Below are 27,031 nucleotides of genomic sequence, written 5' to 3'. Positions count from 1 at the left end.
GAAGACGTGCCCGGTCCGCTGTGGGTAAGTTTATTCTTATTTTCAGCGCTCATGTCTGCGGGGCAGGAGGGACCCGCTACGGATTCTCCATGTAGAATCCATAGCGGGCCTGATTTTCCCCGTGGACATGAGGCCTTAAGGCTTCATGCACATGACAGAGCCATGTATGACCGCACACGGATTCCCAGTGGCTCTGTACTATGGCGATAGAATTGTTAAGTATATTCATACTTTGCAGACATATTATGTTTTTGCCGTGATTTTTGCAAAACATCGATATGACAGCATAACATGAATATTCTCTTGTGAGCTTGTGGGATTTATTATGTTATAAGCGGACTACTTAGCGAGTCGCTCAATGCATTCTAGCATTGACAACGGGGGAGCGAAGGAGAAGATAAGTAAAACACTTACATTCCCTGACTCCACGGGTCACTTTCTTTCAGCCCATAAGCTTAGCTTCCCTTTAACCCTTTGCTTTCCTATTCTTTCTTTTTTTTCTACCACCCACCGTTTTCTTTCTCCTTTTGTTTTCTTCCCGTTGCACTTTTACTTATTGTTGCTGCTTTTTCTACATCTCTTTTTCTTCTTATCATACCTCACACAGGGCTTCTTGAAACTTAGGATGTGCCTCATATTTCTCCATCTAAGCTCTTAAAAGGGTATTTCCAAGGGAGAGTAAATATTTTTCCAAGTTTTCACCCATTTGCTGGATGGGTGAAAACTGATAGATCAGTGGAGGTCTGACCGCTGGTACCCCACTGATCCGGAGAACAGGGAACTCGTGTTCCTCTCGATTTCTGTAAAGTCACAATGAAAACTGCTCTATTAATTTCATTGGAGCAGACAGAGAGAGCTCCGTACAAAGCACTTGCTTATTTCAGTCAGTCCCATTGAAATGAATGGAGCGACATCACGCATGCACGCTGTGTCCCCATTCATCCTAATGGGGCTAACGAACATAGCAAGTATAGCGCTCAGCTATCACTGTCTGCCGCAATGAAATTAATGGAGCTGTGGCTGTGTATGTGTGACCAGTGGTCCATTTGCTGTGACGTTAAAGAACTACAGAGAAGCAACCCTGCATTGAGAGAAAGGAGAGAACAGAACTCCCCTATGCTAAGAATTGGTGGGGGTTCAAGCAGTCGGACCCCCAACGATCTATTAGTTTTCACCCATCCAGCAGATGGGTGAAAACATGGAAAAATATTTTTTCTTTAAAATACACCTTTAATTCCGCATTATATTATACCTTAGTTAGTCATCTTTGGTGAAGGCCACATGGGTTTGTATTATTACTGTATTAAGAACCCATATGATATAATCTGTAGTATACTGCTTTTCACAGTTGGGGAACTAATTTAAATTTAGGCTAGTAGACTGTTTTTGAAAAGCTTGACGATAAGTGGACTTTTCCTTTACATTGGAGTTGAAGTATCATAAAACTCAAACATTTGTCTCTCAGTTCCATTCCCTCTGCCTCTTTGAGTTAGCAATAATCTCACAGGACAAGAGGCAGAGGGAATGGGACTAGAGGCAGAGTTACAAGTTATATTATTGATAAATAGTCTCAGAAAACAAAGTGTCAGACCTCTGATGATATACCAAAAGACAAGATAATCAGGGTCATTTCTTACCTGAATAGCAGGGGGGATTATAATCACCCGATGTACGCTCAACTGGAATAGAAACGTATAATGAATAACTCAGCAACAGACCGACAGAGGGATTTAACCCCTTAATGACATGGCCTATTTTGGCGTTGAGGACCAAGCGATTTTTTTGGTATTTTTCCATCTCCATTTTTCAAAAGCCATAACTTTTTTATTTTTCTGTGGACGCGGCCGTATAAGGGCTTGTTTTTTGCGTGGCGAGCTGTAGTTTTTATCGGTGCCACTTTTGGGTACATAGACAATATCGTAAATTTTTTAAATTTTTTTTTTATGATAACAGGGAGCGAAAACGCATCAATTCTGCCATAGATTTCTTTTTCTTTTTTTTACAGCGTTAATCATGCAGCATAAATGACACGCTAAATTTTTTCTGCGGGTCGGTACGGTAACAACGATACCAAAATTGTTATATTTTTTTTAGGTTTTTACACTTTTTTGCAATAAAACCCCCTTTTTTTTGGAATTTTTTTTTTTTTTTTTCTCTATAGCTGCATTCAAAGTCCTGTAACTTTTTTATTTTTCTGTGTACGGAGCTCTATAAGGGCTTATTTTTTGCGAGACGAGATGTAGTTTTTATTGGTACAATTTTGGCAAATGTACGGCTTTTTGATCACTTTTATTGCATTTTTTGGGAGGCAAAATGCTAAAAATTAGCATTTTGCCTGTTTTTTAGCGTTTTTTTTTAACGCTTTTTGTCATACAAAATAAAGAGTGTGTTCAACTTTTTGTATCCCGCTGCGGGATAGCGCGGGATCTTATGTGATCTCGTGCTATCCCCAGGACGTACTGGTACGTCCTGTTGCGGGAAGTACCAGGCTCCCAGGACGTACCGGTACGTCCTGGAGCGGGAAGGGGTTAAGTCAAAATAACTAGTTGTTCCAAAATGACCTGCAATAAGGCCAAATGCACATTGGCCAGATGTGGAATCCCGCACGGAATCCGCCCAGCGTCCGCATGTATCTGCCCTTCTTGATCTCCATCGGTACTGTGGATGGTCTGCAAAGCTCGTCATTGGACATCCGCAGTACAGTTTTGTTTTGTTTTTTTAAACTCCTGCTTTTTGGACGGGGTGTGGATCGGACAGCTTCCATTGACTTCAATGGAAGCCGTCCATGCAGGAATCACAGGAAAATGGAGAATGCTGCGATTTTTCATCCGCGAGCGGAAACCGCAATTGGTTTCTGGTGTGTGCATGAAAATTCATTTTTCAATAGCAAGTTATTGGATTCCGCAGCAAAAATCCACCCATGTGCATTAGTAGGCTATATCAGGCTGATCTGGCTATAAAAGGTACTTTTCACAAGTGTATACCAAATGGAACCATCAGTTCAACAGTAAAGAGTCTATTGAAATTACTGTGAAATCATTTTATCAGTTGAACAGAATTTTGGAAAATCCCATGTAGCAATCGTTAATATGACTGGTACATTGTGAAAACTCGATTTACAGCATTGTGATACGTTGGCTTTGAATTACGAGAACACTTTAAATGTCAAGTTACCATTTGCTACTTCTGTACATGACTGAATGGCTGAATATTTGCACATACCTGGATCATAGTAATCATAAACTAGAACATTAGCAGGCTGCAGATTCTCTACATGAGCTTCCCGTTCCATAGAAAAGTTAAGGTTTACGGTTTTATGAGTGAGCTGCAAAAGAGCCAAACAGAATGAATAAAATATCTTCATGTATAGGAGAGGCTGATCTATTAACTAGAGGAAGTGATAGACTAGTACTAAACTCTATACTCAGTGCGAAAATGCCAGATTTTAGGATTTTGTTTTAAGCCTTTTAGATCCAATTTCCCTGCTACCCGCGTACTCCCCAGCTCTTACTTATTTTGGATGGGAAAGACCATTGTGGATTCCTTGGAATTACTCAACAAAAACGCATAAAAATGAGCAGTCATGATGATTTTCTTAGCAATTTTTTGAAAATTAAACGTGAGTTATGAGTTTCACATCAGGAAGATTGTAATAATCCTGTAAATATGCGTATATTGATATTACATACATTTTTATAATAAGACTATTTGTTTCTAATTTCTCTAATGATATATATCTCTATAATCCAGTGCCATACAGAGGCATCCTATAACTACATGCAATGTATATGGCATATATTTATAGCACTATGCAGAAGAGAGCTCTGACATCGGAGCTCTGTTCTGCACAGTGTTAGAAACATGTGTTGGACCTCACCTGACATGAGAGCTATTCAGGGAAATCTCAATGTCGGATGAGCTCTGATACTGTTTTGGAAAGGATTAAACATAGATGGTGAAAAATGAGAAAAAATATATCGGCAAAATTCTTTACAATATTGAAAGCAATTGGATGCAGGCAACCCCCCAGTGATTTTTCGGGGGAGGGCTTGAAATATAAGCCTTTCCCTAAAAATAAGCCCTTGCTAAATTAAAAAATTAAAAAATGAATACATTACCTAGCAGCACTATCAGGGCTCCAGCGCTTCTTCTCTCTGGCTCTCTGACAGTGTTCTTCAGTATTTTCTTTTGGCCGGGGATTTAAAAATCCCTACCACCTGGAAGTGCTGCCTTTAACTGGCCAGAAGAAAATGCTGAAGAACACTGCCGGGGAGCCAGAGAGAAGAAGTGCCTGCTAGGTAATATATTAATTTTTTACAATGTTTTCATTCAGCAAGAGCTTAGTTTCAGGGAAGGCCTTATATTTCAAGCTCTTCCCCAAAAATAACTGCAAGGGTTGCCTACATCCCTTTGCTTTCAATGGGGTGGCAGCAGGGCCGGCCCCATTGAAAGCAATGGGAGAACACTGCGATCCTCTGCCACAGCTGTGGCAGGGGATTCTTTCATCCCCGCTGCAGTCCCCTCATCACTGAACACTGTGACAGTGCAGGCACAGTGTTCAGTGATGAGGGGACCTTGGTAGAGCAGCTGCGCTTCTACAAGCACAGCTGCTCCAGTAGCACGGCGCTTTGGTCACGTGCACTTTGCACATTCATACAGCGCATTTTTTTGCCACACATAGGTGTGCAAAAAATAACACTCGTCTGACCAAGGCTTTATAGAGCAGGAGGAGCTGAGCATAGTTTTATGGGGAAAGATTAAGTATAAATGGTTCCTTTACCCGGGTGTATTAGCACGTACACTATGCAGAGAGCAGAACATATTGATTTCAATAGGTTCATTCACATTTCTTTTTTTTTTTTAAGTGCGCATTTATCACATGCACAAAAAATAGGACCTGCTCTATTTTCTTTGCGGACTAAAGATCCACATAGAAGTGTATGGGAAGTGCACAAATGCGCAATTCAGTGAAAAAAAGAACACGTCTAGAACTCATTAGGCTCAATCGCCATTTAAATGAAGGCGGGTCCATCTGCTGCGCATAATTGAACAAGTCTGGCACGCGCAAAAAAACCATAAACTGCGCCAATACATATGCAACAAATCTTCATTCATAAAGCAAATATGTTGCACTGAGGTGCGCGTAAAAACACATACGCCCCGTGAAGGAGCCCTGACTTGTATTTTATTCATTTACATCTCTGCTCCTTCTGAGCTGAAGAGTCCAGTAGGCGCTCCCATCAGTGATTAACAGACATCTCCTGTTTGTACAGTGGTTCACAGTCACTATTGGACCGGAGATGTAAATGAATATAATACGAGTCCTACTGAATCTTTCCCCATAAACTACATACAATCTGCTCAGCTCCTCCGGCTCTATAACATGATGCCGGCAGTTTGGACAGTATGTTCCAGCTGACAGACTCCCTTTAAACAGCTCATATGTTTGTAATAAAAGTTTATGAAAAGCTGGATATGATGGTCCTCTCACTTTTAACATATATGAGACCAAAGTTTGTTTGTGATTTGGAGTTTAATAAATAAATCTAATTTAAAACAAAAAAACATTCTCCATAAAAAGGCCAATTATTTTACAAGATGGATTTGTGTCTTACCTTCTTCAGGTATATAGTGAGGTTTTGCGCTGAAATTTCTGTTTTTTCCACTAGAGGATGTTTCTTCATCTAAGCAAAATGAAAGGACATGTCGTGTAAATGTCAGTTCTTGAAGGGTATCATATAGCAATAAGGGACCAAAAATCTTCAGATCATACAGCTGTAGCAGCATTAACGCATCTTGTGTTAGCACGCTACTGAGATAATGTGGCGCTACACTATTTGCGTACTGCATAGCAAACGGCATGCTACCCAAATAGCATAGCGATGCCGGCATGATTCATAGAGTTCATTGATAGAGTTAAAATCAAAATACTGACAATGTACATAAGCAATGGCTGAGACGGGAAGACCTGGAGCTCTGTTCTGACCATCTTTCCGAAAATGCCTTGCGCTATTTAGATAGCTCTCATTGAAGTGAAAGGGAACTATGGAAACAGTGTGGCACAGCATACTATGCTATTTCCATAGTTCCCATTCATAACAATGAAAGCTACAGAAACGGTGCCGTGCGAAGTGCTCAGCTCTTAGCCGTAGCTCTTTCTATGCTACGTGCCAGTAGCCGTAGCAATGGTTTCCCATCTCCGCTATGAAAAGCCTAGATGGGAATAACCTTTTAATAATCCTGTCAGTGTGGATCATGCTTTGCCCTCAATAGTAGACACAATGGCAATGAAACTAGGAGGATAGTGGTATGTGTAGCTGCAGCCTGGATCTTCAACATACAGTAGTATCTCAGAAGATATATGTGAAATCCGGCACTAAAATTACACGAAGTATCCCCTTTACTATAACATGTGTTGCAGCCGTTCTGAGGCCTGCACCGGGCTTGCAGGCCAGACCAGGTTTTGGGTGTGTCCTTGCTTCTCCTGGAGCTGAGGGGCGTGATAGTTGCAGGAGTAACGTCAGTCAGCACCTGGTGCTGAGTAGCTTGGCTCCTATTTAAACTGTGCTAGCATTGACCCCTGTGCTGGTCAATGCTTCAGTTGCGGCTGGACAGCGACGGAGGAACACATCCTGGCTGGAGCTCCTATACTCCAGCTAAGTCCTTTTCTGCTTTATTTGGTTATTTGTTTTTCCTTTCTTTGGTGCTAGGGCTCCCTCACAGGGACTTGTCAGTGGCCTAGGCACGCGTGCGGGCTCGCACTTTTCAGAGCGATCGGTCCGCCGAGTAGGCAGGGCCCTCTCCCGGGTTAGGGGACTATAGGGAGAGAATTCCCCTTAGTTTTGTTTCCTTTGCACAGTTGTGCCTTTTGTTTGTATTATTGAGGTTGCACGGCCTGAGGACGCAACAGGTTGACCAGCCCTTACCTACTCAGGGAGATTCTGTGCTGTTAACATGAATCCCCTTGAGATTTTGTTGCACCAGCTTGGCACGCTGGCTGCGGAGGTCGCTGAGATTAAACAGCGACAACTTACACTGCAGGTTCCCAGCAAGGAACCAAAGATTGAGCTACCGGACCGTTTTTCTGGTGATAGGCAGAAATGCGGATCCTTTCGAAAGGCCTGTAAGCTCTATTTCAGACTCCATCCTAGCTCTTCAGGGGACGACTCCCGGAGGGTGGGCATTGTAATGTCCAGACTGCAGGGGGCGCCGCAGACATGGGCGTTTTCATTACCCCCGACGTCTGAGGCTCTGACCTCAGTGGATAACTTTTTTGCTGCTTTAGGTCTTATTTATGACGACCCCGATAAGATAGCGGTGGCTGAGGGAAATATCAGATGCTTACGACAGAGAGATTCCACTGTTGAGGATTACTGTGCTACGTTTCGACGTTGGGCAGCAGAAACTCAGTGGAATGACCCTGCTTTAAAGAGCCAGTTCCATTGTGGTCTGTCCAATGAGATCAAGGACGTACTGGTAGGACATCCAGTACCTCACAGTCTGGATGAGGCCATGTTTCTGGCTACTAAAGTTGGGAGACGGATCAGGGAGAGGCATCAGGAACAGTCTACGGATCCCGACCTCCTACCTACAGGTATGGAAGAGCCCATGCAGCTGGGGTCTCTGGCTGGCGGGGTTAGGAGGAGAAGGACGGTACAGTTTAATGGCCGATGCTTTGTCTATAATCGTACAGGTCATATGGCTCAGTTTTGCCCACGTCATAATGCCCAGTGGGAAAAACTAGATGGACTGGAGGTTAGAGGGAAGGTTCCTCTAGGCCATCAGATTGCTTGGGTATCCTCTTCCAGGCTGGTACTTCCCGCTGAAATTCGTTGTGGCAGGGTTGACAGTCTCATACGAGTCTTTTTGGATTGTGGAGCTAGTATTAATTTAATACATCAGGAGACTGTCAAACATTTAGGCTTAGAGATGAGTGCTTTGGATTCTCCCATCCCTGTGTCCGCCATTGATGCTGCTCCACTATCTCAGAGAAAGCTGAGCTTTTGTGTACCTAATGTCCATTTAAAGATTGGGCTGTTCCACACAGAATGTATAACACTATGTCATGGAATCCCTCCCTACGCAAGTAGTTCTGGGGTTGCCCTGGCTGTGCTTACACAACCCAGTAGTGGACTGGGAAAAGGGGGACATTGTTAAATGGAGCCCTGGTTGTCTGTCCGGTTGCATTTCTGCTAATATAGCCTTCATTCAGGCAGAGGAGTTGCCTGAATTTATCACTGACTTCTCGGATGTGTTTTCCCAAGAAGGGGCAGACAAATTACCACCGCACAGACAGGGGGATTGTGCCATTGAACTTCTCCCTGACTGCAAGTACCCCAAGAGTCGCATGTTCAACATATCGGACCCTGAGAGACAGGCGCTCAAAGATTATATCCAGGACAGCTTGAGAAGGAATCATATACGACCATCTAATTCCCCACTAGCAGCTGGTTTCTTTTTTGTAAAGAAAAAAGATGACGGGTTACGTCCCTGTGTTGACTTTAAGGATTTGAACAAAATCACGAAACGCAATCCATACCCTCTCCCCCTTAGGGCGCCCACCCACTGGCGATTTTTTTTTCTTTGCGTTTTGCGTTTTTTCTCAAGAGCAATTAGAATTGAATGTACTCCTGTCCACTGGCGTTTTTTTTTGCGTTGCGTTGCGATTTTTAACATAGGAACTGTCAGTTGCATATGTGTCCTTATTTTTCTCCTAATGCACCCATGAAAGTCAATGGAAATTAATGGAAAAGCCGCGAAAACAAGACAAAAAAATGCCGCGGAAAACGCGGGAAAAACGCAGCGAAAACGCTGCGTTTTTCACGCACGAAAATCGCAAACGCCAGTGGGTGGGCGCCCTTATTCCGGATCTGTTTTCACAGTTAAATGGCTCCAACTGGTTTTCCGAACTGGACTTGCGCAGGGCATATAATTTAATCCGGATTAGGGAGGGGGACGAGTGGAAGACTGCGTTTAATACCCCAGAGGGGCATTTTGAGTGTCTGGTGATGTCTTTTGGTCTCACTAATGACCCTGCTGTATTCCAGTCCTTGATCAATGAGGTTCTCTCTCAATTTGTGGGCAGATTTGTACTAGTATACTTGGGTGATATTTTGATCTTTTCTCCGGATTTCGAGTCCCATGTTTCTCATGTTCGCCAGGTCCTCCAAGCTTTGCGTGAGAATTGTTTGTTCGCCAAAAGAGAAAAGTGTGTGTTTGCTGTAAAAGAGATCACATTTTTGGGGCATATAATTACCCACGAGGGGTTCATGATGGATCCTGAGAAGGTCCGAGCTGTACAGGATTGGGTCCTACCAGAAAATGTGAAGGCCTTACAAAGGTTCTTGGGGTTCGCCAACTATTACCGTAGATTCATTAGGAATTTTTCGGTGATAGTTAAACCTCTCACTGATATGACTAAGAATGGGTGCTTTCCTACTAAATGGTCGACGGAAGCTATGCAGTCATTTCAGAGATTGAAGAGGTGTTTTGCTACTGCTCCGGTTCTGGTGCAGCCAGATTCTTCCAGGCCCTTTGTTGTTGAGGTCGACGCCTCTCAGGTGGGGGTTGGAGCAGTTCTATCTCAGGAAACGGAGACATTGCAAGATCTCCGCCCGTGTGCATTCTCCCGTAAATTTTCGTCTTCGGAGCGAAATTATGACATTGGGGACAGGGAATTGCTGGTGATTAAATGGGCATTCGAGGAGTGGCGCCATTTTTTAGAGGGGGCACGACACAAAGTAACGGTTTTCACGGATCACAAAAACCTCATATATCTGCAATCTGCCAAGAGACTTAACTCCAGACAGGCACGCTGGTCGCTTTTCTTTTCCCGTTTCAATTTTTTAGTTACATATCGCCCAGGCTGGAAGAATGTGAAGGCCGATGCTCTTTCCAGAAGTTTTCTTCCAGTGGTTTCTGAGGAACCCACTGCCCCTATCCTGTCTGAAGGGGTGGTGGTGTCGGCAGTGTCATTAGAGTTAGAGGAGCAAGTCCATAAAGCACAAAAATTGGCCCCGTCAAATCTTCCGGCTGGGAAGCTTTTTGTTCCGGTTCATCTAAGTATAATGAAAACAAAGATCTGGTACCGTGTTAGCCAGTAGAGCAAAATGTGATTGTTCTCAGGTTACAGGTGCTGGCCCAGATTCACAGTTCGGTGTTGGCCGGGCATTAATAATACCTGTAAGTTACTCTCGAGAACCTATTGGTGGCCGTCATTACGACTGGATACGTTCAGTTTTGTTTCGTCTTGTGAGGTGTGTGCCAGAACCAAGTCATCCCGCAGTGCCGCTGCCTATTCCTAAGAGACCATGGACGCATTTGTCCATGGACTTCATTACGGATTTACCACCTTCTGATGGCAACACGGTTGTGTGAGTGGTAGTGGACCGGTTTAGTAAAATGTGCCATTTTGTGGCACTCCCCGGTTTACCTAATGCCAAGACGTTGGCAAGTTTGTTCATTTGCCACATCGTTAGACTACATGGTTTGCCAGCGAATATAGTCTCAGATCGCGGCGTACAATTTGTGTCTAGTTTTTGGCGAATAGTCTGCTCTTGTTTGGGTGTCCGGCTTTCGTTTTCCTCGGCATACCATCCTGAGACCAATGGGCAAACGGAGAGGTGTAATCAGAACCTGGAGCAGTATCTACGTTGTTATGCCTCAGAAAATCAGGAGGACTGGTCGAAGTTCTTACCACTAGCCGAGTTTGCTCTAAACAATAGACCACTGGAGGCTACGGGGACCTCACCGTTCTTTTGTAACTATGGATTTCACCCATGTTTTGGCCCCCTTTCCAAGAGGGTTTCGGAGGTACCAGGAGCAAATGAGTTTTGTTCCGATATTGAGGCCGGGTGGGCGGAGGTCCAGAAAAATTTACAGCGATCCGTTCGGCACAGCAAGCGAGTTGCAGACAGTCACCGCTCTAAGGGGGCGGGATTCTGTGTTGGAGACTTGGTGTGGTTGTCTACCAGAAATATAAAACTCAAACAACCATCCGCTAAACTGGGCCCACGATTTATCGGTCCGTTTAAAATAATTGAAAAGATTAACGCAGTGGCCTTCCGGTTAGAAATTCCCAGCATGATGAAAATCAACAATGTGTTCCATAAATCTCTGCTCAAAAGACTCATTGATTCTGGGAATGACTCACCACCCCCGGCCCCTGTGCTAGTGGATGAGGAGGAGCAGTTTGTAATCAGTCGCATTCTGGACTCCCGTCTAGTCAGGAATTCCCTGCAGTACCTGGTGCACTGGCATGGTTATGGCCCAGAAGAGAGGTCATGGGTTCCTGCAGCGGCTGTTCATGCAGATCGGCTGGTAAAAATTTTTCATAGATTAAACCCTGGTCGTCCTGGTCCTAAGGGTCCTGGGGCCCCTCCTAGAAGGGGAGGTACTGTTGCAGCCGTTCTGAGGCCTGCACCGGGCTTGCAGGCCAGACCAGGTTTTGGGTGTGTCCTTGCTTCTCCTGGAGCTGAGGGGCGTGATAGTTGCAGTAGTAACGTCAGTCAGCACCTGGCTGGGGCTCCTCTACTCCAGCTAAGTCCTTTTCTGCTTTATTTAGTTATTTGTTTTTCCTTTCTTTGGTGCTAGGGCTCCCTCACAGGGACTTGTCAGTGGCCTAGGCATGCGTGCGGGCTCGCACTTTTCAGAGCGATCGGTCCGCCGAGTAGGCAGGGCCCTCTCCCGGGTTAGGGTACTATAGGGAGAGAATTCCCCTTAGCTTTGTTTCCTTTGCACAGTTGTGCCTTTTGTTTGTATTATTGAGGTTGTACGGCCTAAGGACGCAACATGATTATGAACTGCTGTGCCATGACTAAGGGCAGTAAAGCTTCAAATGCGTAGGTTGTTGGTATTCTTTGGCAGTGAAACTGTTTTTAATGATCTAATACAAAGGATTTTTATCCTCATTTTGGGGCTGCATTTCAGTTTTATGCTTTGGAATTACTCCTTAGCCACCTGTGCACTGGGATTCCCTGCACCTTCCCTATATGATGCACAGTTGAAGACAAGGTCTAGATTTCTTCTTGCAACAAATTTGAAAACTGTAGTGAAGTTGGCTTTGTCACCCGTGTTGCCTTTAAGGTAGATCACTGAGGCAGAGGAATCAACAATTGTTTCAAACTAAAGCGGTTTACAGTTCTCCATCTCACTAACTGAATTACTGCTGTTTGGTTGGAAGAGACAGTGGGTTCCTTATTAGGTTCCCCACTTCTCTCTCCCACTTTTGTGTTTGTTTTGTTCTTTGAGGCTTTTTAATAGTATCTCAATAAAAGTTAATTTTTAGGGGTCAACCCAGGAAATTCGTGTTGCCTTTAACAACTAATCAGATCACTCTTTATATGACAAATCTTGCTCTCACAAAATAAATAAAGCTCACATTTGGTTGGTTGATTTGGACTACAGTTTTCCAGCTGAGTTGTTGATGAGGGATAATGGTTTATTATAAAGGCTAGAATCAAAGACATGGCAGCTGAAAACTGGAAGAAGTGTTGGTCAGCCACCTAGCATACATTATGCACATGACTGCTCAGCGACCTACAGGCTTCAATGGTGATTGTTCCATAGCCAGTGAAGCCTGTAAATGACTGTGAGGTCATGTGCACAATGAATGGCACATGGCCACCTGCCGCTTCTTCTAAGTTTCACGCTACAGGCACCTGGACAGCAGTGACAGGGAGTGGTTGGGATAGGTGACTATTCAATTCTTATTAATTTTAGCCCATTTTAACTTCTTTTAAGTCTCAGAAACCCCTTTAACCATAGAACATTAGTCTACTTATTTCTGACCTCTTCCACAGTGTCCTCATCTGGAACATAGCCAGACACATGATCCACTACAATTATAGCCATATTGGTCTCTTCTCGTTTTCCTGCATATCTAAAATAGAAAGCAAAAAGAAAGATTAGGGTAAAACCACTACAGTATCCCAGAGTACTTACTTAATGTAAATTGTGTGTAAACATCTATAATTATGTGTAATTATGTGTATATTTCTTTAAATGGTAAGGAAAGTGTTAAATTGTGGTGTTCCTACTATCTAACCTTGCATGACTGTACACAGTACACTCTAACCTGCTCTTGCATCTGTCAGTCACCCCTAGCTAGCTTGGGATCGGATAGTCAGATTTCTCCAAGTTTAGGATTGGTGGAGAAGAAAGGTATAAAAGGTAGAGCTTGGGCAGGGTTAACTAGTCTAGTTCTGGCACGCCTGGAGGAAGACTAGTCCTGGAGTTCATGGAGAGAAGACAGCCCAAAGATAGAGACTGGGGAGGAACAAAGGGAACATCTACAGGAGTCAGTGTGATGGGGAGCTATAACATCTAAGAGTGAGTAGTAACACGCCAAGTTTATGCTGGAGAGACAATGGAGGAGAGAGAAAAGGGAAACAGAAGAGAAAAGGGAGGAACCAAGTCAGTGAATTTTATGCACAGTGTTAGACAAAGGGTGGACACCCACTGGCGTTTCTTCTCTCTTGTGCTGCGAGAGCAAGTGAATACACTCGCCTTGCAGCGCAAGAAAAACACTGAAATATCGCCAGTGTTTGCAATAGGGCCAGCGGCAGCAGCGCTAGCCCCATTAAAATCATAAGGAGAATACCCCGGACTTCTGCTACAGCTGTAACAGCTGTGGCAGAAGTGCAGCATGCTATCCTATTACTTTCAATGGGGTCATCATTAGCTGGTTAAAAAACCATAAAAAAATTTACTCACCTCTCCGCCGCTCAGATGTGTCCTCCTGCTGGCTCCCCTGCACTGCTGTCCAGCACTTTCAGGGCTGTGCTGATTGGCTGAGCGCTCAGCCAATTACAGCCAGCACTAAGTTATTAATGAATGAATAGCTAAGCGCAGGCTGTAATTGGCTGAGCACTTAGCCAATCAGCACAGCCCTTTCAGGAGGCGGGGATTTTTAAATCCCCGCCTGCTGAAAGTGCTGGACAGCAGTGCAGGGGAGCCAGCCGGAGGACGCGTCTGAGTGGCAGAGAAGTGAGTAAATTTTTTCTTTTTTATCCAGCTAATGATGATTTTCAGGGAAGGGCTTATATTTCAAGCCCTTCCCCGAAAATCATACTGCGGGGGTTGCCACAAACCACTGCTTTCAATGGGGAAGGCAGCAGCGCCGACCCCATTGAAAGCAATTGGATAGCATGCTGCACTTCTGCCACAGCTGTGACAGCTGTGGCAGAAGTTCGCGGTATTCTCCCTATGTTTTCAATGGGGCTAGCGCTGCTGCCGCTGGCCCCATTAGAAGCACTGGCGATATTCCAGCGTTTTTCTTTTGCTGCAAGGCGAGTGTTTTCACTTGCTATCGCAGCGCAAGAGAGAATAAAACGCCAGTGGGTATCCACCCAAAGCTACGGATGAAAGACAGCTGAGAGCTGCCTCTGATTGGTCCCTGCGCTCAGCCAATCAGAGGCAGCACTCACTCACCCATTCATGAATTCATGAATGGGTGAGTGAGAGCTGCCTCTGATTGGTGAGGGCTGTGACCAATCAAAGGCAGCTCATTCAGCAGGCGGGGATTTTAAATCTCCGCCTGCTGACTACTACAGAGAGCAGTTCAGGAGAACTGCCGGCCGGACGCGGCTGAACTCCGGCTGCAGGAAAAAGGTGAGTATATTTTCAGGATGGTTTTAGAGAAGGGCTTATATTTTAAGCCCTTCCCCGAAAATTCATCCAGCGCTTGCCGGCAGCCCATTGCTTTTAATGGAGCCGGCTGTATTGCCGGCTCCATTGAATTCAATGGGCGAACATCGTTCTCCTCTGCCACAGCTGTGGCAGAGGATAGCGGGCAGCGCTGGGCCGTTTAGCTGAAAACGCTGCTAGGTGCAGATTTTTCAGCGAATCGTCACCCCCGGTCACGCGATTTGTGGATGCGCATCCGTTATGCGATCCGCAAATCGCGCGAAAAAACGCCGGTGTGACCGAGGCCTCAGGAACAAGCACTACTATCCCCATTATTGTTTATTTCTCCAATTTTTAGACTATTATCTTTGTCCGGAATGGGTCTCTACCCATATATGGAGAGGCATCACGACAAACTAACATTTTCCCATACCCGACTTCGCGGGTAGCAGGTTACAACAACTACCTAATTTGATTATTTTATTATACTGTGCAACACAATTTTTGTAACAGATTGGCAGCTTATATTAACTTTAGTGAGTTCAATTCAAATATGATATCCGTTTTTCTCTGCCACGTAAGGTTTTCCAGTTATGTATGTTATAAAGTAATCCAATTGCAGTTGTATTGTATTTTTTGGAAATCTGCCTATACAATTAATCTAGTATTCTCGCCATAAACCATTCTTAATAAAAAGAATAACAAAAGTGATTGCGCAACAATTTCGGAATTGCTGTTACACACTGCGTGCTGACTGAACACTATAAGTGTAGGTTTATGTAAAATATAGGGTATGTTTCCACGTGGCGGAAACACTGCGGATCATCCACCAGTAAGTTGTAATTAATGAACTGTGTCTTTACAGGTCATTGGTTAGATTGAATAAAAGAATCAAAATCCTAAAACAAAAATACATATTTGGTATTGCTGCATTCGTAAAAGTCCGGTCTATCAAAGTAATGCATTTTTTTCCCCGCACGGTGAACGTTGTCCGAAAAAAAAAAATTAAGAACTCCACAAATGCGCTTTTTTGGTCATTCTGTCTCCAAGAAAAAGTGCTATAAAAAGTGATCAAAACGTTGTATGTATCCCAAAATGGTACTACTGCAAACTACAAGACGTTCCGCAAGAAATGAGCCCTTGCACAACTATGCGAATGGAAAAATAAAAAAGTTATTGCATGCAGAAGATGGTGGCAGAAAATAATTTTAAAAAATAAAATGTCTTTGAAAAAAAATAAAAGTAGTATAGCAAAAAAAAAACTACATAAGTTTGGTATCGTAGTAATCGTATTGACTCATAGAATAAAATGATCATGTCATTTTTGCTACAGTTTATGCGCCGTAAAAACAAGACGTACCAAAAGATGGCGGAATTTGGGGTTTTCTTTCATTTTACTCCACTTGTAATGTACTGAGGGGGAGACAGCTTTGCTAAGCTGTCTCCCCCTTCCCTCCCCCTCGCCGACTCTTTGCAAGGGGAGGAGGCGGGACAGGGCGAGAGCTAGTGTGCTGAACTCCCGCCACCTCTCTGCCCCTTGCCACTGTTTGCAATGGAAGGGGGCAGGCTGAGCTCTCACCCCTCCCACTGGAACAGCGGCAAGGGGCAGAGAGAACAAGAGGGAGGGAGTTTAGCAGTCACGCTGCTAAACTCCCTCCCACTTCCCATCTCCGGCCACTGTCATTGGCTCCCATAGGAGTCTATGGCAGCGACCGTAGTCTGGCCAGGAAGATAGTTCCAGGACTATCCTTCCTGCCCGGGATAAAAGTGCCGTCCAGGCGCTTTTACGCCGCGGGAATATGCCTGTGTGATCTGACGCATTGGAATCCAATGCATCAGATGGTGTTGACCAGCCGTAAAAACGCCGGCCGATATACGCTCGTGTAAATAAGCCCTAGGACTGCCTCCTAGGTCTGGGTCGCTGCAGCACCAAATAATAAGACTGGAACAAGGAACAGTCCCAGAATCCTCTAGGATTACAAGAGAACATTTTCTTTGTTTTGCACAATTTACATATGAGATACTTTTGGAGATCTGCAAATTAAAGGGACCATCTTAGCATTACAACCCCTTTAAAAGGAAAGTTGTGGTTATTGCAGGGGAATTTTAGCATTACATAGCAGCCATTTAAACAATTAACCACTCATAGAAAACATGTATGGGGGTGTGGATTGGGGATGGATCATTACCTAGCATCTCTTGGCTCGGGTACATAGGTAGAAGGTGGTCCCAAAAAGCCAATCATCTCCATGACTAGGGTATTACGGAGTCGCCGGGCACTGTGACCTATCCCCACCTCCCTTTACCTCCATACCTTACAAACCACGCAACACCAATATTGGATTAATTAATGGCCACAGCAGCCACATTTATTTAAACAACAAACATCAACAGTAAAATAACCAATTTTTTAACCGCAGATAACCTGGGAAGGGATCCCATGGAGCCCTACCCCCGGACTGTCGCCTTACCAGAAAAACTGGAAGTAGTTGTGCCTGTCACCCGTCGCATGGCGGACTCGGGCAACACTACTTCCCTACAAGTGCCCCGGCCGCAAGTCGACAGACACGGGGGCCCGGCACTCTCCACTTCGTCTCAGGTCGCCTCATCCGGACCCTGAGGACGGCTAGCCATAACCTGGCTAACCCATCCCAAAACCACTGCAAGGCACCGCCTTGCTACTCCCATAGGCGACAGTTCTAACAAACAGTTTACCGAGGGGAACGGAAGCTATCCAGCTCCCTGTTACCCCCTACTACCCCCACTTTCTGACTCCACGGGACCCCTCCATCCCCCTGCTGCCATGACAGTTTGCCCCCCCCCTTCCCCAACCCCTATCTTCCAGGGCGGGCGGGTGGGACTCTTCCACGTCTCGGCTCCAACTGCTCCTCTTTGAATTTTAACCCCTCCCCTTCCTCTTTCTTGCCGCTCTTTTCTCTCCCCACTCACCCCTCCTTCTCTTACTCCCAGCTTTCTACAATTAACCCTTTCACTCCCCGTTAACCCCGTCATGCCTGCCTCCCGCCTACACCCTGGGTTTTTCGGCTCCGGCAGTTCCTTGACTAGGGTATTACGGAGTCGCCGGGCACTGTGACCTATCCCCACCTCCCTTTACCTCCATACCTTACAAACCACGCAACACCAATATTGGATTAATTAATGGCCACAGCAGCCACATTTATTTAAACAACAAACATCAACAGTAAAATAACCAATTTTTTAACCGCAGATAACCTGGGAAGGGATCCCATGGAGCCCTACCCCCGGACTGTCGCCTTACCAGAAAAACTGGAAGTAGTTGTGCCTGTCACCCGTCGCATGGCGGACTCGGGCAACACTACTTCCCTACAAGTGCCCCGGCCGCAAGTCGACAGACACGGGGGCCCGGCACTCTCCACTTCGTCTCAGGTCGCCTCATCCGGACCCTGAGGACGGCTAGCCATAACCTGGCTAACCCATCCCAAAACCACTGCAAGGCACCGCCTTGCTACTCCCATAGGCGACAGTTCTAACAAACAGTTTACCGAGGGGAACGGAAGCTATCCAGCTCCCTGTTACCCCCTACTACCCCCACTTTCTGACTCCACGGGACCCCTCCACTGCCAGCACGGCTTGACCCCCTCAAGCCTGCGCCGCCCGCCACAACAACAACGCTCGCTCGATTCCTTCCTGAATCCCCTCCATCCATAAATCTGTCCCTATCTCGTTCAGATGGACCCCATCCGACCTCCAGTAGTTGCCTATACCCCGTTCCAAATCAATATGCCTAATGGCCAAACCCCCTCGCTGCCCAACGAAGCGTGAAACTTCCCTGTTCAATTTGATTCTGGCTTTGTCTAACCCCTTAATTGATCTCACCCCCCTCCACGTTTTTCTGGGGACTATCTCCGACCAGACTATTTTTAATCCCGGGTATGACGACATCAATCTAAGTATGTCATACCTAATGTCCCTAGATAAGTCTCTAAACGGTCTCTGCCCCAAATCATTCCCCCCGGCGTGCAGGACCAGTACGTCCGGCACTCTATCCAACTCTATTCCTCTTTCCACTTCTTCTATCACCCTACCCCAAAGCATCCCCCTAATCCCAATCCACCTGAGTAACGCCTCACTCCTAGCAAACCGAAGCTGTCTCCCGTTAGACCTAACCCTAGCCCGCTCAGCCCCCCAAAAAACAAAAGAGTGTCCTAATATCCACACTAAAGCTTGAGGACAACCTGAAAGAAAACAAAACAGAACCAATCACAGACAAATAAATCCACTTTTTTATTATTAAACAAAATTTTTATTTTATTTATTTTTTTTTTTTTTTTTTTTTTTTTTTTTTTTTATTTATTTATATATTTTTTATATATATATATATTTTTTTTTTTTTTTTTTTTTTTTTTTTTAAATATTAATTTCTTTAAATACCTTACAACTCTTAATTATAACAGGTGTGGTCGTACATATGACCTAAATCGTGCCGAATCCCAACGCCCTATCCTTCTCACCGCCTGCTCGTCCATACCCTGAACCGTGGCCTCCGTCGCTGCCCCGATTCTGAAGGAATGGGACCCAAACTGCGAGCTATCAAAACCCGCCTCCTCTAACGCTCTCTTAAAAACCGCCGTGAATTGGAAACGCGACAAAAATTGCCCGTCCCGGTGTTGAAACAATGGACCGCTACCCCCCCCTGCAACTTGACTATAGTTATTGAAAGCTCTAATCGGGCACATAACAGCCCCTGCGACCTTTCCCAACCGTACCAGTTGTCCCCTCCCCTCCTGATCTGTCTTAGACCGTCGCACAAAAATTTCCAGTCGATCCTTCACCAACCTAACGTCCTCCCTCTGCACTCCTCCCCCTACCGCCTTGCTTGGTGAAACTAATTCTCCCACCCGAAAAGCCCCAAAAAACGCCAGGGAAAAAACCGCTTTAAACAACAAACGCTCAAAATTTTCCCCGCAAACCGAGTCTATGGCCCCCCCCAACCTTTCTAAGATGCCAAAAGACACTGGCCTTCTCGTATCTGGCCGCCCCTTCCCTCTCCTAAAACCCTTTAACGCCTGTCTTACAATAAAGTTTTTTGTCACGTCTACTACCCCTTTTAGTTTACACCCAAATGCTACCCCGGCCATAAACCTGTTAACCCGCCCCAGTGTCCACCCTTCCCTGGAACCCCTTCCCAACCAACTCAATAACATTCCTACCCTATCATCCGTCGAATAAGCCCCCCCACATTGATCCATCCAATCCTCCCACTCCGTCCACGCAGCGCTATACGCCGCTCTCGTCCCCCGAGCCAGTGATTGTGAAATCAAGTCCCCCACTGCTCGCTTACCACGTTCCAGAGCTGTTGAGGGCACCGCCTCCCCGTCTGCTCCGCTCCCGGCGCCAGCGTCCGGAACCGCTCCCACTGAAAGCGAGAGAGAGCATCCGCAATTGAATTATGGACTCCTGGAACGTGAACCGCTACTATCCAGATGTTCAGTGCCAGCGCTTCAAGTACTAAGTGCCGCAATAAATTAACAACTGGGGGAGATGAGGCCGTCATATTATTGATGACCTGCACAACCCCCAAGTTGTCGCAGTGAAACCTCACCTTTCGATCCCGAAAGTGAGCCCCCCAAAGCGCCACCGCTACAACTATTGGAAATAGCTCCAATAGCACCAGGTTCCGAACCAGGCCCTCTCGCTTCCACTGTTCTGGCCATTCGCCAACACACCACTTGCCCTGAAAATAGGCCCCAAAACCTGCCCCCCCAGCTGCGTCCGTGAACAGCTCCCAGTCTGCGTTTTCGCTGACTTCGGCCATCATAACCGACCTGCCGTTGTAACGCTTCAAAAAAGCGTCCCAAACCGCCAGATCGTTTTTGTGTCCTGATCCTAACCTAATAAAATGATGGGGAGCGCTCACCCCTGCCGTCGCCGCCGCCATCCGCCTGCAGAAGACCCGGCCCATAGGCATGATTCTGCAGGCAAAGTTAAGCTTGCCCAGCAAGGATTGCAAACGTCGCAACGTGACTTTTTTGGCGGAACGCGCAAACTGCACCTCCCCCTGCAAATCGCGCAATTTATTTTCCGGCAGTCGGCACTCCATTGCGTCTGTATCGATGGAAATGCCCAAAAAACTAAGGCAGGTTGTGGGGCCCTCCGTTTTTTCCGGGGCCAGCGGTACACCAAACCGCTCTGCCACCCACTGGACCGTACCCAGTAGGGTCGCACAAAGTGGCGACCCCCCGGGACCAACGCACAAGAAGTCATCCAGATAATGGATGACCGATTGTACTGCCGCGGTATCCCTTACCACCCATTCGAGGAATGTGCTAAAGGCCTCGAAGTATGCGCATGAGATGGAACATCCCATAGGCAAACAGCGATCCGCGAAGAATTCTCCCTCCCAAAAACACCCCAGTAGTCTAATGCTCTCAGGTGCCACCGGCAGTAGGCGAAAGGCCGATTCAATATCAACCTTTGCCAACAAAGCCCCCCTACCGTATTTTCTAACCCACCGAACGGCCGCATCGAATGACGTATAAACTACTGAACAAATGTCAGGGTCAATTCCGTCATTCACCGAGGACCCTTTTGGATAGGATAGGTGGTGAATTAGCCGAAACTCATTCGGCTCTTTTTTCGGCACCACGCCAAGTGGCGACACCACCAAATCTGGAACAGGGGGTTCGGAAAAGGGGCCGGCCATGCGGCCTAGCCTCACTTCCTTCGCGAGCTTCTTCCCCACCACCCCCGGGTGCTCCCGCGCCGAACGCAAATTTTTAACCGAAAAGGGGACCGCGTGAGCCGGGGGTGGGATAACAAAACCGTCTAAAAAACCGTTCAACAGTAATTCCGCCTTTTCCCTATCTGGATATTTATTTAGAAAGGGTGCCATCTCTGCCACCCTCACTGGGGTCATCCCTTTTAGGAACACCCCCTGCACCTCTACCCCGACCTTTTTTGAAACATCTGACCGCCCCGTGGGACTGGGCGCTACAATGGGAACATGCATGTTTGAACTTGCATGTCGCCCCGAATTTACATTGGCCTTCATTGAATTGCCAACAAAATCCGGGCCGATTCCCTCCAGCCTGCCCTCCTTGTCCTGATCCGGAAGTAGAGGCCGAGCCCGAAGACCCGGCGCCTCCTTGAAAGGGATGTCCTAGCCGTGCCGGGGCCATCACCCTCAGCCACAGCCCGATATCTTTTTGGTCCCACCGAATGGAGGGACGCACCGCCTTACGTTGCCTGAACTGCTCGTCGTATCGCAGCCAGGTCTGTCCACCGTAAACCCGATAGGCTTCGCCAATCGAGTCTAGGTAGCAAAAAAGGCCGGAACAATTTTCCGGCGCTTTTTCCCCAATCACGCTTGCCAGAATGGCGAACGCTTGGAGCCAGTTAGTGAACGTCTGTGGGATCAGACGCCACCTCCGCTTCTCCTCTTCCTCCTTTTTGAATTCGGTTCTCTTCCCCTTGTCATGGTTAAATTTCTCCAAGGGGAGGAGGGAGAATATTTCGACATATTCATCCCTCCATATTTTCTCTCTAACTTCTTTCTTCAGATGGGCCCCCAGGGGGCCCTCGAAGCAGACGTACACCTCCCCCCTGGCTCTATCATCCAATCTAACCCCGTCCCCATCTTTTTCCGTCTGCACCGCTACCGTTACTGACTGGTTAACGCCCGCACCCCCGCTTGCTGCCTGTCTCCTGTCCCCCTGCGAGCCTATGTCCGAGCTCCATGCTGACACCACTGAAGGGGAGGGCTGTTCTATGGCTCCCCACACCGCCTGTTCACCCCCAGTCCCCCCAGACGAGCTTCCGCTTGGGCCGCTCGTGACGCTGGATGACGCTCTACACGGCGCTATGTCCGCCGCCACAGGCGGCGTGGCTTGCCCTACTCCCTCCCCCCCCTGACGCATAAGTAACCCACACAACACACCCAGCAACGCTCCCATATCGCCCCCGCCCGGCACGTTAAGCGTCGCTGCGCCACCGCCTGCTTGCGCCCCTGACCTAACTCCCGTACGCGCCACATGGCTGAGCGCATTGGACAATACCGACATAGATCTCTCACCTGGCTGCGAGGGGGCTGTGTACCCACCAGCCGCTGCTCCCACGTCCTGCTGCTGACTCTCATCGTCCTCCGGGTCGTCGATCCTTGCTGCTGGTAGCTCTCCTCCTGGCTGAAACCGCTCGGTTCTGGTCCCAGCCGCTTTTTGTGGCGCCGATGCGCGCTTGGCCGCCTCTGTGATGCTGGGGCGCTGCCTGCTGCCCCCATCTTCGGCCTGCTGTTGCCTGATGGGGCGCTGTCTGCTGCCCCCATTGTCTGGCCTGTTGCTGCGTCTGGCGGGTGCCCCGACCGGCACATGTCCGGGTGCACCTCCCCCCGCTCCCTGCCTCCTCTCCGATGCTGCCGCTGTTTGCTGCACATTCGCCCTCTCCTGCTCCCTTACATCCGGAGCTGCTCTGATGTTCCGGCGTGCAGCCGCCCCCCCCGGCCTCCTTCCCCTGCCCGTAGGGGTTGCAGGAGGAACATCTCGTGGTGGGGCGGGGGAGGGGCTCCGCACGCGGCGCCGCCGAGCAGGCGCCTGCTCCGGGCTCAACCTGACCGGCACCCGAGCCCTCCTCGGTCTTCTCCCGCTTTCCTCCGGCATTGGAGACATCGGAGCTGCAGCCGGGGCCGGCGCAGCCTCTCCCGCGGGTCCATCAATCAGCCTCACCAGCCAGGTGAGGTCCCTCTCCTCCGCTTCAGCCCGGATCCTCCTCAGCATCTCTTCCATTTCTTCACCCGGTAAGTGGACGTCGGGACTTTCTTCTACAGTCTTCGCCCCGCTGCCTTTCTTCTCTCCCCGCCGATATTCCGCTCCTCTTCTATGGCTTCTCTTCTCACTTCCCGCTGCCTCTTCCCGGCTCCTGGTCTTCTCTCTTCACCTTTCTTGGTCTTCCCTCTTCACCTTTCTTGGTCTTCCCTCTTCTCCCTTCCTAGTCTTCTCCTTTTCTTCCCGGTCTTCCCTCTTCACCTTTTTACCTTTTTCTTCCCTCTTGGTCTGGTCGTCGCTGTTCTTCTTGCTTCTTCACTCTTCCACGTCTCGGCTCCAACTGCTCCTCTTTGAATTTTAACCCCTCCCCTTCCTCTTTCTTGCCGCTCTTTTCTCTCCCCACTCACCCCTCCTTCTCTTACTCCCAGCTTTCTACAATTAACCCTTTCACTCCCCGTTAACCCCGTCATGCCTGCCTCCCGCCTACACCCTGGGTTTTTCGGCTCCGGCAGTTCCTTAATGTTGGTTGTTTGGATGACACAAACCTATCAAAGGGATACTGCCTTCTTGTAATGTTATTGCATATCACTAAGATATGAAATAACATTATGAAAATTGGGTGGGGGGTCCCCACCAAAAGAATTTAGGTGAATGAGGATGATATACAGTTCTGTGCACAGTGGCACTCCCATGCTAGCTGCTGTGAAGAGAACTGTAGCATAGCCCCTTTATCCCAACCAGCAACTTCATAGCAGAAATGTGGCACTTTGCAGTAAATCATGTGATTTTGTTGTATTCTTCTTGGCCTTACAGCAAACTGAGGGTAAGTTCCCATGCTGCAGTAAATGAATGCGTTCAAAACTATGCCCACTTGCTTCTACTAATGGTCATAATATTTGGCCAGTAATACTGCCCTTTTAGCAGCAAAATCTTCTAGATCAGTAGCCAGTGCAGAGGGGCAGGAGTTCAATCACATACATTTTACCGAAACGTGTGACCCTAATCTAACACTTTTTATGGGCACTCATAAATTCCCGGCATCTTTGAACTCACCCGACATCCATATGCACATTAAACCTTTGCTGAGATACACGGGAGCAGGTAGATGGCTCAGTGCTTATATGGAAGGGAAAATGTCCTTTTTCCGTGCGGTCAGGTAGAGCATAGTAATATAAATGTGACTGCAAAAAAAAGGATAAACTATGAAGAATCAAACATTTTTGGTGAAAAGCATCAGTTTCCAACAACATGATTTCATGATTCAGCAAGTAATATGTATCTTAGTTTTAAAAGACGAAAAAAATACTTATTAGCTATTTTACCTGTGCGTAGACAAGGCCATCACCTGTAACGCTAATGGTATAGTTTCCAGGGATGTCTGGAAGGTCAACTGTTTGTACAAGAAGATTGTTGTTCTTGTCCACATGAACTATCTTTTGGAAGCCGGAATTTGAGGTAATTGTCACTGTTGCATCTCCCTCCTTGTGCTTGATGGCTTCGGCGAATTTAGCCATGGCTTGAAGAGCGATTGTTGTGTCCTACAGAACCAGCAACAAAATAAAGAGTAAAATAGCCAATTGAAAAAAGGAAAATTTGAAACATAATTACTCCAGGAAGTTAATGTGCACAAATGCACTAGATGAAACCCATCTGAACCCGCTGATGTTGGTGGGATTGGCTGCTGAACACAATGTATATGGGGACCACATGACTTTCCCTTGATGGCAGATCTTGGGGAAAAGAAGGATCAGACATGTCATCCTTTTTTCCCATGTGTCATAAACTACACCAGAGTAGTTTTTTCCCCCTCTTCTAATAAACATGCATTCTAGCCCAAGCCAAGTTTGTGTGTATATGTTGAAGTCGGAAGAAATAACTGTTGGCCGAATGCTCGCAGGGCCAACCGTTATATAATGTGCCCGACCACATTATAGATTACAAGAATTAGATTTATTTTGTCTTTCTATATGGGGTCCATACAAAATTACAGTAATAAGTATTGTCATGTAAATTTTATCTCCTAACAGGCGTGTCACAATGACGCTTGCAACAGGTTCTTCAATGTCTAGTACGATTCTTGTATGACAATGTCTGTTTCGGATCTCATGATACACCTGCCAGCGTTTTCAGTATTGGATATCGAGGGCTAAACCTCTCAATGGTGCTATTCAGCTATATAAACTGTCTCCTCCTTGCTGAAGGTACCTCTTACACTCCTAGTATTCTGGCCCTGTCAGGACTCTCAGCATACCTGTCAGGTTGTCAGTGTTATACCCTTTGTGTACAGTCCATCCATAGTCTTCAGTCCCAGTTTCTTGGTCTGTGTCAGGGATCTGAACCTGGGACCTTCTGTCTTGGCTTCTGATCTACTTCTTGCCTTCCTGTCCTGGCCCCACCCTGCTGCTAATTAGCACTTATATAAGCCTGTCCCTTCCACCCCCTCTGTGCCTGATTCTTGTGCTCCACAGCCTTGATCTAGCTCCTCTCTTACTTCTCCATTACAAGTGACCTGAAGACTTCCTGATAATGACACCTGGCTTCCCTCACGACAACACTACCCACCTCACCCTTCTGTACTGCATACCCAGACCACCCATTGCTGACTTCTGGCTTTCCATCAGACTACATTACGCGCCTCATCCTTCTGTACTGCATACCGAGAGCACCCGTTACTGACTGTCTGGTTCTCTGGTCTGGTCCCCTGGTTCTGACTTCAGACCATGTGCAAACAGTGGGGTTGCCCTTCTTGGAACAGGTGCTCCGCTTTATGGCAGGTTCAGGGGCTCTGTTCAGCACTTAGCTATTAGTCTCCATTTTCTGCCTAGTCTTGAGTCTAGAATCTTTTAGTCTTTCATATACATGCTGCCCTGACAGCTTCCGTATTCTGCTCTGGAGCGCAACTTGCATCACAGAACACACAAACACTCCCTCTTGTGCTATATGATGTGTGGGACACCACAAATTAAAGTGTCCTATTCTCGTGTGAGACTCACACAAAAATAGGATATGCAGAAATGAACCCATTCAAATGAATGGGTTATTTTTTCTTTCAGACAAGGCAGAACTCGCACAGAATTCTCGCCATGTGAATACATCGTTAGGGTATGTTCTTATGTGGCAGACTTCCTGTGGGTTTATTTGCAGTGGAAAAATCTGCAGCAAATCCGCACCCAAATCCACAGCAAATCTGCTACCTGGTAATCTACACCTAGTGTTTTAAAGGGGTTATACAAAGATTATAAGTTATCTCCTACCCACAGGATAGGAGAAAACTTGCTGATTGGTGAGGGTATTACTGTTCAGACCCCACCGATGTTGTGAATGGGGGTCCCATGTCACCCGTTCCTTTCACTGTGGGGTTACAGCAACCCCGGAGTGAGGAGGAGACTAAATGGGGCGCTGGTCACAGGAGCGCACAAGTGCTCCATTCCCTTTCAGTGGAATTGTGGAGATACCAGAGCGGCAACCGCTCGGGTATTTCAGTCAGCTTCATTGAAATGAATAGAATGCTGACCCCACGCACCATTCATGCTAATGTCACTGCATGAAAAGAAAAGACCCCCGCAGTAGCAGGCAGAACTGGACACATGACTCCATTCTCAAGATTGGCGGAGGTTTCAACGATGAGACGCCAATTGATCAGAAAGTTATCCCCTATTCTGTAGATG

The 27,031-nt window shown here is 46.9% G+C and overlaps 1 protein-coding gene across 1 annotated transcript in view; it reads right to left on the bottom strand.

Annotated features, from left to right (window-relative positions):
• LOC136626161 (alpha-2-macroglobulin-like protein 1) overlaps positions 1-27,031 on the bottom strand; it is a 176,651-nt gene that overhangs the window by 10,575 nt on the left and 139,045 nt on the right. Inside the window, exons 30-35 of the mRNA XM_066600968.1 lie at positions 24,686-24,901; positions 24,417-24,544; positions 12,790-12,880; positions 5,616-5,684; positions 3,223-3,325; positions 1,638-1,679 (exon numbers count right to left, since the gene is read on the bottom strand). Of these exons, the coding sequence (XP_066457065.1) occupies positions 1,638-1,679; positions 3,223-3,325; positions 5,616-5,684; positions 12,790-12,880; positions 24,417-24,544; positions 24,686-24,901 (649 nt within the window). The remainder of the gene's footprint in view (positions 1-1,637; positions 1,680-3,222; positions 3,326-5,615; positions 5,685-12,789; positions 12,881-24,416; positions 24,545-24,685; positions 24,902-27,031) is intronic.

Source organism: Eleutherodactylus coqui, chromosome 4 (genome assembly GCF_035609145.1).
Source record: "Eleutherodactylus coqui strain aEleCoq1 chromosome 4, aEleCoq1.hap1, whole genome shotgun sequence".
NCBI lineage: Eukaryota > Metazoa > Chordata > Amphibia > Anura > Eleutherodactylidae > Eleutherodactylus > Eleutherodactylus coqui.
The sequence above is the reverse complement of the archived record's forward strand: the minus strand, read 5'-3'. Positions and strand labels throughout refer to the sequence as shown.